Source organism: Propithecus coquereli, unplaced genomic scaffold, assembly GCF_000956105.1.
Source record: "Propithecus coquereli isolate 6110/MARCELLA unplaced genomic scaffold, Pcoq_1.0 Scaffold26, whole genome shotgun sequence".
Classification (NCBI taxonomy): Eukaryota; Metazoa; Chordata; class Mammalia; order Primates; family Indriidae; genus Propithecus; species Propithecus coquereli.
Genome location: NW_012148174.1, coordinates 2,282,541 through 2,297,929, shown reverse-complemented (window position 1 = coordinate 2,297,929; position 15,389 = coordinate 2,282,541). Strand labels below are relative to the sequence as shown.

Here is a 15,389-nt window from a genome sequence, read left to right as displayed (position 1 = left end):
GGGCAACAGAGTAAGACTCTGCCTCAAAAAAAAAAAAATGCACTAGCACAAAGTCTGTCAAGAGAAGCAAGACGGAGGCAATCTTCCCACTGCTACTGCTATTGGTAAACAAGGTCACAGACATGCGAGCATCCGGAGAAGTCGCACCTGGGCCTGGTATTTCGTATCTGGCCAGCGTCGTGGGCGTGGGTAGCAGCGGCAATCCATGGCGGCAGCTTCCTGAACTAACCTAACCCCTGCGGGGTATCGCCCAACTCCACAGTCCACTGGTAGTTCCCGAGTGCTCTTCCTCCAGTTCTTCCACTCATCTGCGAACCTCCTACTCCTCCTGATTTCCGCCTGCAACACTCAACCCTGACAGACCTAACTCATCTTGCTGCCCAGTCTTGCTGGCCTACGGTCCACTCTCCACCCAAGAACTCCTTAAATACATAAATTGCTCATGTCATCATCTGCTCCAAGTTGCCCAGTGGCTCCCCACCACGCTTAGAACGCAATTCACAATTCTGTTGCCTGGAGTAGAGTGCCGTGGTGTCAGCCTTTCCTCTCTTAATGCTGCCTCTTAGCTCCACCTGCTGCATCGGGCGGCCTCGCGCTTTGTCAAGTCTGGAGAAACAGCACCATCTGCTGGGCAAAGGCTGCTGGGCATCGTCCTGGCAACAGGCCAGTGGCCTTCAGCGTTTCCCGGTGCAACTCTGAAGCCCACACCAGTTAGGCTCAGCCACTAAGGCCGGCCCTCCGTATCGCCAAACGGGAATCCCTGCTACTCCAGGAACGCTGATAAAATTTGAGAACCCTTTTTGTCTGAGGCTTCTCTTCTAAAAAACCAGCTTGTGTTTTGATGCAAAATTGGAAATCAGTGCCATCTGTGGGAAAGAGAACTGAGGTAGAAGATTTGAATTAATAACCAGGAATAAAAAAAAAGAACCACAACTTTAAGAGGCCTTCTTCCCCCATATTCTCTGCAAGCAAGAGCCTGACAAAACTGAGTGCCTTTTTTCTCTTTTTGGAAGTTCCAGAGGTTTTTTTCCGCCTCCTCTTCCATCTGGATTCATTCACCTCCTACCTCACTACCCACTTCCTTTTCTTAAATTTGAGTGACACGTAACTATGGATTTATGGGGTGCGACGTGATGTTCCAGTACATGTCTACACTGTGTATCCCTACCCACTTTCCGGGGCATTTTCCCTCCCTCATAACCAATCTACTTTATCTTTCAAGTTCTTCCGGAGACCCTTCTCCATCATATTTAATTGTGAATGAATCCGTATCAGGATCTAAGAAATATTCCACTCACCATGTTCTTCCCTTCCTTTCGTACCGCACTTCCACAGACTGGATCTGCTATTTCAACTTCCTCTCAACTCCTGAATCTATCTATTTTCTGTCCTCATTCTTCAGTGTGAACTACAGTTTTCCTGACACCCTTTTCACCGTGGACAGTAAATGCCCCTCCACCTCAATTCTCTGTGGGCTACACACCAAGTGCTTTCTTTTCCTTAAATTCCTTTCTAATTTTAGATCCTAGTACACAATTTTCTCTCATTTCTTCCTTACTTCTCCAATTGCTTCTTTACTATCATTAAGAGACATCCTTTTCTGTCATCTGCCCATGAGCTTTTCCAAAAAATGTATGAAGTTCGTCTTTGTATTACCATTTGTGGTTTTGCTATCATTTAGAAATTACTCCCATTTCTAAGATTTACGTACATTCACTTCCTTTTTTTTACTTACATATTTCATAGTCATTAATTTCTTCATTAGCTACTAGAAGATCAAAATCATCAACAAAAAATACACCCCTTGTCCTCTCATATTTGCAAGACTTCCTTTTCCTTATTCGAAGCATTCCTAAAATTATGCCTCCAGGATTCATTAGTTTTTCTTGATTAAGAGAATAACTGTCTCCTTCAAACATTACCTTATATACCTCAAATATTAGGATTCTCAAATATCTAAGAAACCCCACTCATATCCTGAACGCTCACTATCCAGATGAAATAGTCGCCTTACACAGACACGCAACTCAATTCCCGCTGGCACGCCATTAAAACACACATTCGCTACACACATGATTACGGCAAAAACTAAAACAATATTCTTATTTTTTTCAGTCTCTCCTCAGCCTCAGTTCCTCTTTTGCTATGGCAGTATGTGGCACAGTTCTGGAACCTATATAAAACTGGGTGAAGAAGAAAATGCTTTTATTAATCACAACATGAAATTGGCATGACACTGTATTACAACTTGATCAGAATAATGCTGTTATAAAATTTACATTTCTCACATCCATTTCAGAGGAAAATATTACATATTAGGGCTCTTCTTGATCTTATGAACTGACTTCAGTAAAATCTTTTTTTATTAATAGTAAATGGCAATTAACATATATTCTCGAACTGTGCTAAGTAGTAGTTAGAAAGGCAACTATAACATCTATAATGATAACCAGCAGAATTAGGACTGTTTTGTTAAACACTAAGAACCACATCTCTATTTCAGCCAGTTAATGGGTGCACCTCTGTCCCTGGTAAGGCGACTGCTTGCTGTGGGTGCCGCAATCGTCAGCAAGTTTCTTCTTAAGTACCAGACACTTGACTGATCAAGACTCTAGTGAGCACTCTTTCCCGATTTTGCTCTCTTTTGAAGCAGGAACAAATACCTTTTGCCTTGTATATACAGGGAGACAAATATGAAAAGGAGCTACTGTCGTTTCTAACTTACAATTAAACAGGGGCTATATCAGACCTATTTCTAATTACTATCAGAAATAAGTCTTTGAGACAATTTCAGTTTTTAAAACAAGGCTTCTGAATAATTTCTCAAAACTAGCTTTCCTTTTTGGTACATGACTTGATAAACGTAACACATTAGATCTGTATTTTAGCAATTTCTTCTAGCAACTACACGTCGCCCTCAGTACGGGTTAGAGTACTGTTTCAAACAGTGTCTACATATAAAGCATCTTTACGTAAGTTGTTTTCAGTGAACTGAGACTTCTCCTCACTCGTGTGGAGGTTAATGTGAGCACACACACATCTAGACTTGCATGCACATGTGTACACAGGTGCATTTCTTAAGTGAGTTACTTGTACCACTAGAACAGAACTAGGCGCCAGGGGACAGCTCTGAGTCGGGGCGCCGCCCTAGGGCGAGGAGGGCAGGCACAGGTCGCTGAAGGACGTGATGAGGCTGTAGTGCGTCTTCTCGTCGTCCGTCAGCCCCGCGTTGCCGGGTCTCAGCACCACGGCCACGCGCACGTCCGCCGCCTCCGCAGCGCTGGCCTCTGCGAAAACCACAGTGTGTGTCAGAAAGTGACTTAAGCACAGTTTTCATCTTGACTGGCAGCCCAAGATCTTGGCCAAGCTGAGCCATCACAATCCGCGGGGGACCTGGCACCAGCTAGTGGCTGTTCCATGTTCGGGCTTCTGCCCCACACAGCCATGGAGCAAGCTTTGTCCTTAAGCATCTGATTGGTCTGTTGGGGTAACAATGAGGCACTTAATTAAAACTCGTTGACTCAAAACCCAGGATCCTTCTCCTTTCCTCCAAGGGGAAAGGGTCTCCCAGTTCTCTTTCATACTTGGGCATCATTTGAGACATCCGTTTAGTCTTCCGTTCGGCCTCGGCAGTGGAAGTCTGGGCACACGGTACTGAAACACAGGACCCGAGATGACAGGAAAGCGCAAGGCAGGCAGGCTGGGTAGTGGGGGTGCCTCACCCCAGCTACACATGACCCAAGCTCCAGCCCTATTGCCTCATCAAGTGTGGGGATGGCAGAGGTAAGGGACAGGAATAAAACCTCCTTCTGGAGAACTCAATGGGAGCCAATTTCATTTTGAGGCCAACTTGGGGATTATTTCTATTCTCCAAAGTCAGGAATAATTTCTGGTACTGCAACCTAAGGAAATGGCTTAAGTGAAAAGAAAAAGTCCTGAAAGTATACATGTACTATGATGCCAAATGCAAAAAATAAGTGGCTGAAGAAAAGAATATGAAGAAACTGTAAGTGGTCTTAGGGCAGGGGTTGTAATTATCAACACAGTCAAAAGGCTGGGGACAGAGCAAGGGTCTGGGGCTCACGGGTTGAGCCAGCATTCAATTCCAGAATTGGCCGACTTTGAGGGGAGCGCCAGGCACAAAGCAGATCCTTAATTCTAAGCCTGCAGAAACTTACCATGAAAAGTGCTAGGGAAATTAATATAAGGCAAACTACACATTTTCATCCCCAAAAGCCTCCTTTACATGAATGATTAAAGAAAAGCAATTCACAGATGAAACATCTCAACTCACCAGGACAAGTCCTGTTTCCTTTCCATAACGAGCAAAACACAGTAAAAGCTCTTCAAATTATCATTCTTCACAGAGACTGATGGCACGTCCCTACCGCATACGGGCAGTAAAGCAACCTCCCCGCCCTACCGCTGAGCCCCCAAAGTCACTCAAGGGTGTACTGTAGCTTCAACTCAGTAAAAGGTTTCCACACAGAAACACGATAAGCAAACATCTGCAGTACGTTCATAGACCAAAGCAGAAACCAGGCGAAACGGCGGTTGTTAAGGCTACAGCTCAGTGACAGCACATTTCGATGGCCTGGCTACCCGGCAGCATGTCGGTACCTGTGTGTGTCTCTCTCCTCTAGTGCAATCACGTATGTGAACGTAAAGCCTTCCGGAAAGCAGAAAAAATGAGCTGACAGTTTGTAGAGACACGTGGACTCTGACGCTGACTCGAGCCAGGACATGCAGGACAGGGGCTGCTCCCCATCGAACATGCTGCATTTGCAAACCTCAAGATAGTAAGTAGCTGTGACTTGGTAACGTCTACCTGGATTAAACATGCTAGTCTAAGTTTACCAAGGACTGAAATTAAACAAAGATATCATTAATTACTGAATATCTACTGTATGTCAGGTAAAATTAAGCCTACTCTACCTCTGTTTTTCTGGGAAATGTTATTGTAAGTTCTTCAGGCGTTAGATGATCTATGTTAATTAATTAAAAAAAACTACTTATATACTTACAACTCCTGCTTGCCTATCGCGATGACCAAAAGCTTAAGGGTCAGCAGAAGAGAAAGAATACAGCTCAAACACACCACTCTTCAGGTTAGACACCTTCACCAGAAACCTGGATGTCCCTTTGGCCCCACCTTTGAGAATCCCAGTGAGTGGAAGCGACCTACTCTGTGGCGACGCACAGCAGGGGCTGGAGAGAGGGTCTCACCTACAGACTGCAGAAGCTGCCTCCGAGAGGCCCAGGGGTCACGGGAAGCCAACTCCTCCCCCGGCCCCCTTCCCCTAATCCCCTTCCCAGCCTGCCTCAGGGACGGAGCTCGGCGAGAGCAGCTGCACAGCACACAAGTCCCTGCTCTGGGGGTAAACAGAAGGAGTGACCACAGTCCCAGAGAAACTTAAAATCCACAGCAGAATAAAACAAACACAAATAAAGAGAAATGCCCTCAAATACAAGTGAAATTACAAAACATACCAACGGTAGGCTCACTGGGCGACACACAAACTTTGAGAACGGTCCCATAATCACAAGCTGGAAGCAGGTGGGGGAGTTCAGGAGCTCCTCACAAACCAGGGCTGGCTTCAGGTAAGAACTGAACACCTTCCCCAGCACCTCCAGCGCCTCACCTGCTTCTTGCTTCCTCACTCACTACCCTCTTCTGCGACTCTCCAGCGGGCGCTCACGCTCACACAGATGCTCAGGTATGTGTTTTCCTTTCGATCAAAACTACTCTTGAAGTAATTTATATTGGCAATAAAGCACAGTATGTATATACTATTTTGGGCATTCAACCCTTAAAGTTTAATGATGTATATGCTAACGTACTGTGTATACTAAACAGGGCCATGCTGGGCAAAAAATACGCATGTCTTTAACTAGGTGAATCGTATACCACCAAGCCTGAGATGGGGAGCAGAGACCATCCAAGGGAAGGCAGGGATGAGGCCCCTACTCGCAGCTCACCAACGGAATAATGGGCAAAACGTGCTTAAACTATTTACAGCTCTCTTTCTCTGTTTTTTGTTTTTGCCGGGTGTGCACAGAGTATCTCACTGCTGTTAAACGCATCTGGGGCAGGTCCACCGTGACTCCACTGTCCCTAACGACCCATCGCCTGCCCTAATACTCCTGCCCACACGCTCCTTCCTACGACGATCCCACCTGATCTTCCTTTGTTATTTTCCCACGTCATCAGTATGTACGTGTGCACACAGCGTGATGGGTGGGAAACCACGGCTAAGTAGATAAAAAGAGAATTAGTCTTTCCAATGTCACTTCCCCACACAGAACCCCCAAGGGCTGGTAAATGGAGAGGGAGGTGGGTCACTGTTTCTTTTTATAAAACTTTTATTTTTCAAGAATTCCCACACAAACTTTCTTTAAAGAAGCAATGTGTTTGCAGTACCGGGCTCAGCTCCTGTCCCGGAGCACGTAAGTTCAACTACTCACCTGGAGTAACGTCTGTCAGAAACAAAATGTTGCTGGTTGCGCACCCAATGCTGTCTGCGATCTTTCGGTAACTCTCACTCTCCACTTTGTGTCCAATCTTAGTGTCAAAGTGACCATCGACAAGCTGAACAAGGAGAAGAGGAAAGACGATACAAACACACTTGCAATACACAGAACCTCTCTGCCTCGCATCCCTGTTCTCTGAAATACGGGATGATCAGTGACTTCGTTCACTGAATAAACACTTACTGAAAACGACTCAGTAGAGAACGTTATAGAGCCTACAAAAAGTAAATATGAAAATTTCATAGCAATAAACCTTTGGAAGAAAAAAACAACCAGCTCAACATATATAAGGTCATTTTATAACCTACTTGGATTTCATTAGCATTCATATACAAGATGATTTTATGATCTACTTGGATTTCATGAGCATTCACTTTATATCCAAAATCGTTTAAAATATACATGCCCCACATTTTATCCTTAAAATACTGTTTTCACTCGAACTACTTATTGGACTGAGTTTTATTCCCGACGAAAAGTTCTGAACATTGTTCTTTTGATCCTAGAATGAAAAGATTTCTCCAACTTGTCTCATTAATAAGCTTTTCAAAAACTTTCATTTTCTAATTAAAACATTTTGAAATTCTACTGTAGAGTTAGTATTATCAAATGTCCTCACCCTCTTGGAAATAAATGGAGTAAAATTTGTAACTTGCAAATTTAACCAACAGTTATTAAAATAAGCCCATATTTAGGATCACCTATTCTGACATGATCTCTTGAATGTTTTCAGACCTTTTCACAAACTAAAAACAAGCCTAATGAACACTCAAAGATAAATTTAGGCAATATTACATTTTTTTTTCACTTTCAAGAAGTTAAGATTGATTTTGCATATTTTCTTTCTCTCTCAGTTTGCTTCACTTGGTAACTGGAGAATAAAATTATGAGCAGACTCTGAGTATGATGTCCTGTCTATTATCACCTTATTGCCAGTTTCATCACAGAGAGCGGAAAAGAAGTTATATCTGTATTCAGAGAACAGTCACCAATGATTAAGGAGTTTCATTATTTATTTTAATATTTAATTTAGAAATAAATGAACAGTAACAAAGTACTAAAATTAGAATACGACAACCTCCAAAGCCAAAGTGTTCTTTGTACAGGGTAGGGGCTCGATAAATTTTTTTTAAAAATTATCTGGCCAAGTTACCTACTGCCTGTCACTAAGTGCAGCCTGTACTGGTCAGTCAGCACTTCTTTCTGAAGCCCTACCTGTATCCCCTCGTCCACTGACAGCCCCGTCCTCTAGGGGGTGCAGGGACAGTCACACAGAGGGCCCAGCAGGAATTTTCTCATGTACAAGAAATGTGTAAATGACCTAACTCATCGCTGTGTTTAATCCTGTGCCCACTTCTCTCATATAATAACGCAGTTTCTTCTGAAATAAAATCTGTCCCTATCCAAAGAGCCATAAACAAATGAGTCCACCTTGTGCTCTGCTTCATTCAAGAAGTCTCTATATTTCTTAGGACTATTCTGCATCTTACCTGATTTGATTTTTCAAGACACAGAATAAACTTCATTTAACAATCTCATATAGAAAAAATTATAAATGCAATACAATTAAAAGTGATCCTTTTCTTCTTACCTAATTTTAAACAACCAAAAAAAGCATTCCATTAGTTTCCTTTGGGTTGCTGATTTTCTAATATTGGCGAGACAGTTGATTTACATGCTAGCATGTATGTGCATACATGTAATAGATGACTCTAGTACTATCCTCATCAAAATCACTTTTTATTAGATGTTTAAATACAGATTCTTGACCCCACCCCAGACCTGCCAACTCAGATTTGCTAGAAAGCAGAGCCCAGTGATCCACATTTTTAACAAACTACCCAGGTGATCCTTATATACAACAAAGTTTAAGAACCTCTGATCCAAAAACGGATAACACAGACATTTCATCCTTCCCTATAATGTACCCCCAGTTTTTCCACTTCTCTTTACAACCTGCTTAGCACATATGAATCTAAATGCACAATTAATCTAAATGCTGATTTAGCTTATAACTATAGTACATTCCTGTAAGTATTATTGCATGTTTTGACAATGTCAAAAAACAAAGTAAACCGAGTAACCTACCTCAAGAATATCTCCCTCTGTAGAATGCCCAAATAACAGTTTCTGTGCCTCTACACTCCCTGAAGAATAGATATACACTTTCATTCCAGCCGCTCTCCACTTCCTGACTGCTGGAACTACATCTGCAAAGAACCTAGGGGGAAAACCACCAAGTTAAAATGCAGAAACATCATCTAGCCAGATGAAAACCAGTCAAAATAACACCACGCATTTCTCTATTTGTACCCAAATGGTAACCTGAGAAGCAACTCCATGACTGTGAACTCGTGTAGTTCTAATAAGCTAATCAATGTGTTGCCAGAGTTCCAACATCACAGCAGATGAGAAGCAACGCTTTAGGTGGAAAGTAGAAAAACTACTCTCTCCTTCCTCTAAAAGTATTTTCATAGATAGCGACACTAATGACAGCAAAAGAGGATTACAGATAAAGGGATGACACAAGAAAGTGATTTTTTAAATTACCAAGTAACTCAAAAGAGCAAACAGCAATAATGCTATACTATTATATGATCTCTGATGTAAATAACAAGAAAAGGTTAAATTACATCCAGTATGCTTTGAGAAGGCATAAAAATGCTTTTAGAAAGATCTGCACCCAAAATGACTTTTTTAAAAAACGTTTGGGAATTCCAAGCTATAAACCCTTGATTAGCTAGAAAACAGAATTACATTTAAGAACTAAGAAAACCTAAAGTTCTACTATATAGGAAAAAAATTACATAAACTGATCAGTTAAGAGACGTGTACCATCTCACAGGGTCAATCTGCAAACAGTATCTGATTTTCTGACTCCTTACACTGTCTTTTACCAATTTCACAGTATATTCCATATTCATGTTGGAAATGACATCATAGAGGGTGAAAACAGGAACTTGGGTTATGGAAGCAGCCATCTTTAAAACCTTAACTAGAAAATGTCAGAGAAGCCTTCTATTGAATATGTATTAATATGCTTAATATGCAGCACTAATTGAAGGCAAGAGATCAACATGTTAAAAACCAGGGCACATAATTGTAAGTGTATTACTTTGCAGTGCACATGGAAACAGAATTTTTTCACGTTAAATTTGCACAGACTGTTACTGCTCCAAAGCAATGCTTTAGCAGTTTATGGTCCTTTACGCCAAGCCCTGGTTTTATAATTAAGGAACCAAGACAAAGAAAAGGGCTAGGACCACAGTCTCCTGGCTCCACTTTTTTCAGTCTTTTACTATATGAACTGGCTGATATTCCCAGATAATTGGCATATCCCGAAATTTAAAAGGTAGAAGCTCCTTGTAAAGTACATAAATAAAAGAATGACATCTGTTTGACAGAAATACAAAAGAAATAAATATGGGCAGTGGGAAACGATCTTGGATTTTAGGGTTTACGTCAGGCAACAGACTAAAATCCTTAGCAGCAGAGTCTTATTAAGAATTTCTCACTTGGGTGCAGTGGGTCACGCATGTAATCCTAGCACCCTGGGAGGCCAAGGCGGGAGGGTCACTTGAGCTCAGGAGTTTGAGACCAGCCTGAGCAAGAGCGACACTCCCTCTCTACTAAAAATAGAAAAATTATCCAGGCGTGGTGGCGTGCGCCTGTAGTCCCAGCTACTCAGGAGGCACACAGGAGGACCACTTGAGCAACCAGGAGTTTGAGGTTGCAGTGAGCTACATGATGCCACTGTACCCTACCCAGGACAACAGAGCAAGACTGTCTCAAAAAAAAAAAAAAAATTTCTAAGCAATACTATACTCATGAGTCTCCTTAAGCAGGAGTGCTATCAGGAACTCCACAACCAAGACTGAAGTATTTATGGAAGTTGTTCGAAAGAGCACAGAAAAAAGCGGCAGTGCTGACATTGTCCGAGTAAACCCAAAATGACAGGACATGTCTCATAGCACCCTCACTCTCTAATGGAGCAAAAAGCAGGTACCTGACAGTCCTGGGAAGCAGCCTAACACTGCTGTCACCAGCCTGCTAAGGATCAAACATGACTTAGTTCAAGGAAGTGCTACAGGAAGCAGTCTTAAACCGGGACTAAAAGTCTTTCAACTATCCCACAAAGCCAGACATGCGGGTCTACAGAATTTAGCGGGGTGAAATGCTTCAGCTCAGCTTTGAAAAAATAAAACAACTCACTTGTTAGAATAAAAAGAATGTTGATTTAATCTATTTTACCAATCATTCTACTCACACTGGAAAGAGAGGACTAGAAAAACATATTCGGATTTGGGGCTGGTGAAACGTTTAGACTGACTTGAGCACATACTCTGCTTTCATGCGCCCAGCTGTGAACGCCGCCCTCCACATGTGGCCCTGCAGCTGTTTGAGGGCAGTGGTCTTTCGGTCCAGAGACATCTGCCAGCACACGTTATCGACCACGGCCTGAATCATCTGCTGCAGGTCCTCCGCTCCGTCCCCAGTCGCTTCGGGGATGGGGACAGCCCCGTCCAGGTGGGCATCCTCTTCAGCCTTTAAGTCAGAAACAACATGAAGTTTGTTTTTCCACTTACTCAAAAAAAGATCATTTAAAATGAGACCCAAAAACCAAGCAGAACAACTTCTTCCAACTATCATTAACCTTAGCACTGCTACAAATTAAAATATCGCACACCTTGGAGCTGATACAAATGATTCCTGAAAGAAACTGGATTAATAAATTCACATTACCTTTCCTAGATTGCCAGAGCTGAAATCTGAACCGAGAGGCATGCTGTACATGAAAAAGCAGAGCACATAATGGTAGAATAAGGGTTTGTCGATTCACTTACTAGGGTCACCAAACCAGGACTTCAATTAAATTTGATCATTTTTCTCTTCACTATAACTAACTGAAGAAGAAACAAAGAAAATCTCATAAATTCATTTATGCCTGGAATTCAATGCAAAGCAGCTAGGGAAATAACGGGGTTGGTTCACATTCAGTCTCCTACGCTTGCCCACATCTTGCAAAAATCCTAGCAGCCATTTAGAACACTGACTTTGTAACACTGCAATCCAATCTCTAAAGAGAGAGAGATATATAGTTATATACTATAATGGGGGAATACGTATGATCCAACAAGGATGGCAAGAACAACAACACAAAGGTAAGGGAGGGCTGGGCGCGGTGGCTCACGCCTGCAATCCTAGCACTCGGGGAGGCCAAGGTGGGAGGATCACTTGAGGTAAGGAGTTCGAGACCAGCCTGAGCAAGAACCAGACCCTGTCTTTACAAAAAATAGAAAAATTAGTCCGGGCATGGTGGTGCATTCCCATAGTCCCAACTACCTGGGAGGCTGAGGCAGGAGGATCGCTTGAGCCCAGGAGTTTAAGGTTGCAGTGAGCTAAGATGACACTGCTGCATTCACTCTACCCAGGGCGACAGAGCAAGACTCCATCTCCAAAAAAAAAAAAACCAAAAATAACTGCCAGTGAGTTAGCTCCACAAACCACCTCAGATCTTTGCCACTGAAGTAATTTAACAAAAATAGGAGCAGGAGTTCCACAGCACACAATGAAGGAACAGGCAGGCTGAAGACTGGCAGGGAAAAGAGGAGCACAAAGCACATGAGACCCGGGTGAATGGGAAGGCTGGGCCGGGGTGTGCAGGGGTGACAAGTCTGAGGGGACAGTGTGGACGTGGGGACCGAGGAGCACTGAAGAGGGGTGGCAGGCAGTAGAGAGTGGAAAACGAGGTGCTGTCACTTGGAGACAGTAATGAAAAAATGCAGACTGCACAAAACCTTTGGGTTCCACCTCGAAAAAGCTGTTTTATAAATATGATATTTTTATGCAATTTAAATAGCTCTAGAAAGAGGCCATTCTAGAGACAACAGACTCCACGATCTGTTCTTTAATTACGTGCTGCGAATTCCTGAGAAGGCAAGTCCCTGCAACTTCTACTCCCTGTGAACCGGGGCCTCATTTCACACCTCGCTCAGAGGACATCCCACGTGTCCAGGCACCCTCGATTCCGAGACGCTTGGGAATGTGAAACAGAAACATCCCAACCTGTTTCCTCAAAAGACTGACATCCTGCTGGCACTCCTCTTCTTCCCAGTGCGTCTGCAGATACTCTTTAACATTTTCCTTGATGTAAGGAAATAAAATGTCCTGAACAAAAGGGTAAAGAAAGAAGAAAAGAGTTAGCTTTTGTCAACGGCACAAGATCCAGCTCTACCATCTCACCTTCCCTAACCGTAACGAATACATCAATGGAACTCTTTTTGAAAACTGCTGCTGTGGATGTACGAGCGAGACAGAGACCGAGAAACAAACGAACCAGACCAGGAGTTGGCCAAATCCCGTCCACCGCCTATTTCTGTAAATGAAGTTTTAGTGGGGCACAGCCACACTCATTTATTCACACAGTGTCTCTGGCTACTTTTGGGTCACAGTGGCAGAGCTGAATAATTGTGACTGAGACCATATATGGCCTGCACAGCCTAAAATATTTACTATCCAGCCCCTCACAGAAGAAGGATCTGCCAACTACTAAACTGGATCACTAGACCAAAGGTCCCTGAGGGCATGGATCGAGTGTGTCTTGCTCACACAGCTGTATCCCCAATGTACACCACGGTATTATTGTGCATACAACTTGAACATCTGCTGAAAGAACAGTGTCCATGCACGGCAAATGTTAAAACCGATCCCTATGATTCCTTGGTAATCAGACTACCTACACAGCATCCTGAGAAAGTGATGTGCGAAACAGTTCAGTAATAAATAACCTGTCAGTAATCTACGCACTGAGAGTATGATTCCTCTTTCTCAGCTGGGGTCTACCTCTGCCTTTTCCTAGCTGTGTTCAAATAACTTTTCCTCACTGAGCCTCAGTATTCTCACCTGCTATACAGGCAGACAATACAGGGCAAAGTCACTAGAGTATTTAGAGACAGTTTATGGACAGCACCTGCCACGTTACCACTTGTTTTCCTCCAGCACACACAGTAAAACTGGGCAAGAATCACCTAAGTTTACCGATATAATGATAGCAGAGACGTTCCCGGGGATAAATCACAAGCACAACCAAGTCTTTCATTCAGTATTTAGTGGGGACCTACTTACTGAGTGTCAAGAGACTTCTGATAATAGAGTTATAAACCACAGCCACTCTTTTCAGAGAACTCCAGGAAATACTGGGTGCATGGTTTCAACCAATTCTAAACTTCTGGGGAAAGCTTTAGAAGTTGGAGATTACTTTAGAAGCCCTGATCATCCAGTTTGCCCCTCTCCTCATCTAAAAAACTCCCCTCGGCCGAGCGCGGTGGCTCACGCCTGTCATCGTAGCTCTCTGGGAGGCCGAGGCGGGCGGTTTGTTTGAGCTCAGGAGTTCGAAACCAGCCTGAGCAAGAGCAAGACCTCGTCTCTACTAAAAAAAATAGAAAGAAATTAATTGGACAACTAAAAATATATAGAAAAAATTAGCCGGGCATGGTGGCGCATGCCTGTAGTCCCAGCTACTCGGGAGGCTGAGGCAGGAGGATCGCTTGAGCCCAGGAGTTTGAGGTTGCTGTGAGCTAGGATGATGCCACAGCACTCTAGCCTGGGCAACACAGTGAGACTCTGTCTCAAAAAAAATAATAAAAATAAAAAAATAAAAAACTCCCCTCTATACTGAATAAAATGACAAAGCTGGACATAGAAGCTAGAATTTGGAATAACATCTAGATATCAATTATCTGAGGTCAACATGTTAGACTATTCTACTTTAGTGCAAAAGTATTACTATGTAACATAAAAACATAACATGAAAGCACGTACATGGTACAGTTAACTAAATTGTGAAGATTTTATCCATTTTTTTCAACACACACATATCTATTTGTTTGAACACATACACTTATTGAGCATCTACTGTGTAATATAAATAAAATGCCTTCATGTTGCTTCTTAAAAAAGCCTATAAAATAGCCTGGCATGTGCTATGATACCATGTCAGAATGCTCCAAAACATTTTTTAAAGCTAGTGCTTACTGCCCAATCCTGCCCAGTGAAAATTTTCAGGCTTATAATTCCAGAAATAACGTGATAATAAATGTTTTAACTTCAGTTACAATCCATTCATAGATAATTTCAGAATTGAAATGACAAAAATGCTAGCAGAAACTCAGGATTCTACAAACAAATGTGTGATTTTTAGTTCAGCAGGCACCTCGGGGGTTGTTATGGTTTAGCAGTACATAGAAAAGGCTACAGAACTAAATTAGAGTATCTGCCTTTGGAAGGAGTATGATTCAATTCCACTACATGCTGGAGGGACACTATGCAAGCAGCAATTCATATTACTCGTAGACAGCTCGATGGTACCTTAATGCAAGAGCTCCATCAAGGGCCCAAAATTTCTGAAGATCTAATTAAAGAAGGTGCCTTGTAAATATTTAGAAGTCCAGACATGGATTTGCTTTACGGTGAAGTGGTTGTTTTAATAAAAAGGTCATAGAATCAATAAAAATAAAGCTGTTGTTACAATATTTACTCAAATCTCCTTTGAAGAAAATGGGTAATAAAAGGTGCCACCTAAGAATAATACTTAGAGTACAACTATTTCAAGAAACCATTTTAAAAACCTTCCAAGGGAACCACACAGGGCAAATGACTTACAGTATTTGAAAACTTATTCAGCAAGAAAATTAAGCAACACAAAGGCAATATTGGTGCTGGCCTCCCAGAGTGCTGGGATTATAGGTGTCAGCCACCCAACCAGGTTCACTTTTTTTTTTTTTTTTTTTGAGACAGAGTCTCACTCTTTTGCCCGGGGTAGAGTGAGTGCTGTGGCGTCAGCCTAGCTCACAGCAACC

At 42.5% G+C, this 15,389-nt stretch overlaps 1 protein-coding gene across 3 annotated transcripts in view; it reads right to left on the bottom strand.

Annotated features, from left to right (window-relative positions):
• Positions 1-2,275: 2,275 nt before the first annotated feature.
• The window catches only part of ENOPH1 (enolase-phosphatase 1), a 15,996-nt gene continuing 2,882 nt past the window's right edge, over positions 2,276-15,389 (bottom strand). For 2 of the 3 annotated variants that reach the window (XM_012647204.1, XM_012647206.1), the window contains exons 2-6: positions 12,598-12,699; positions 10,874-11,076; positions 8,620-8,752; positions 6,466-6,589; positions 2,276-3,287 (exon numbers count right to left, since the gene is read on the bottom strand). In XM_012647204.1, the coding sequence (XP_012502658.1) occupies positions 3,148-3,287; positions 6,466-6,589; positions 8,620-8,752; positions 10,874-11,076; positions 12,598-12,699 (702 nt within the window). In that variant the 3' untranslated portion in view covers positions 2,276-3,147. Of the gene's footprint in view, positions 3,288-6,465; positions 6,590-8,619; positions 8,753-10,873; positions 11,077-11,274; positions 11,355-12,597; positions 12,700-15,389 lie in introns of those variants that run through there. The other variant, XM_012647205.1, reaches the window with a different exon arrangement.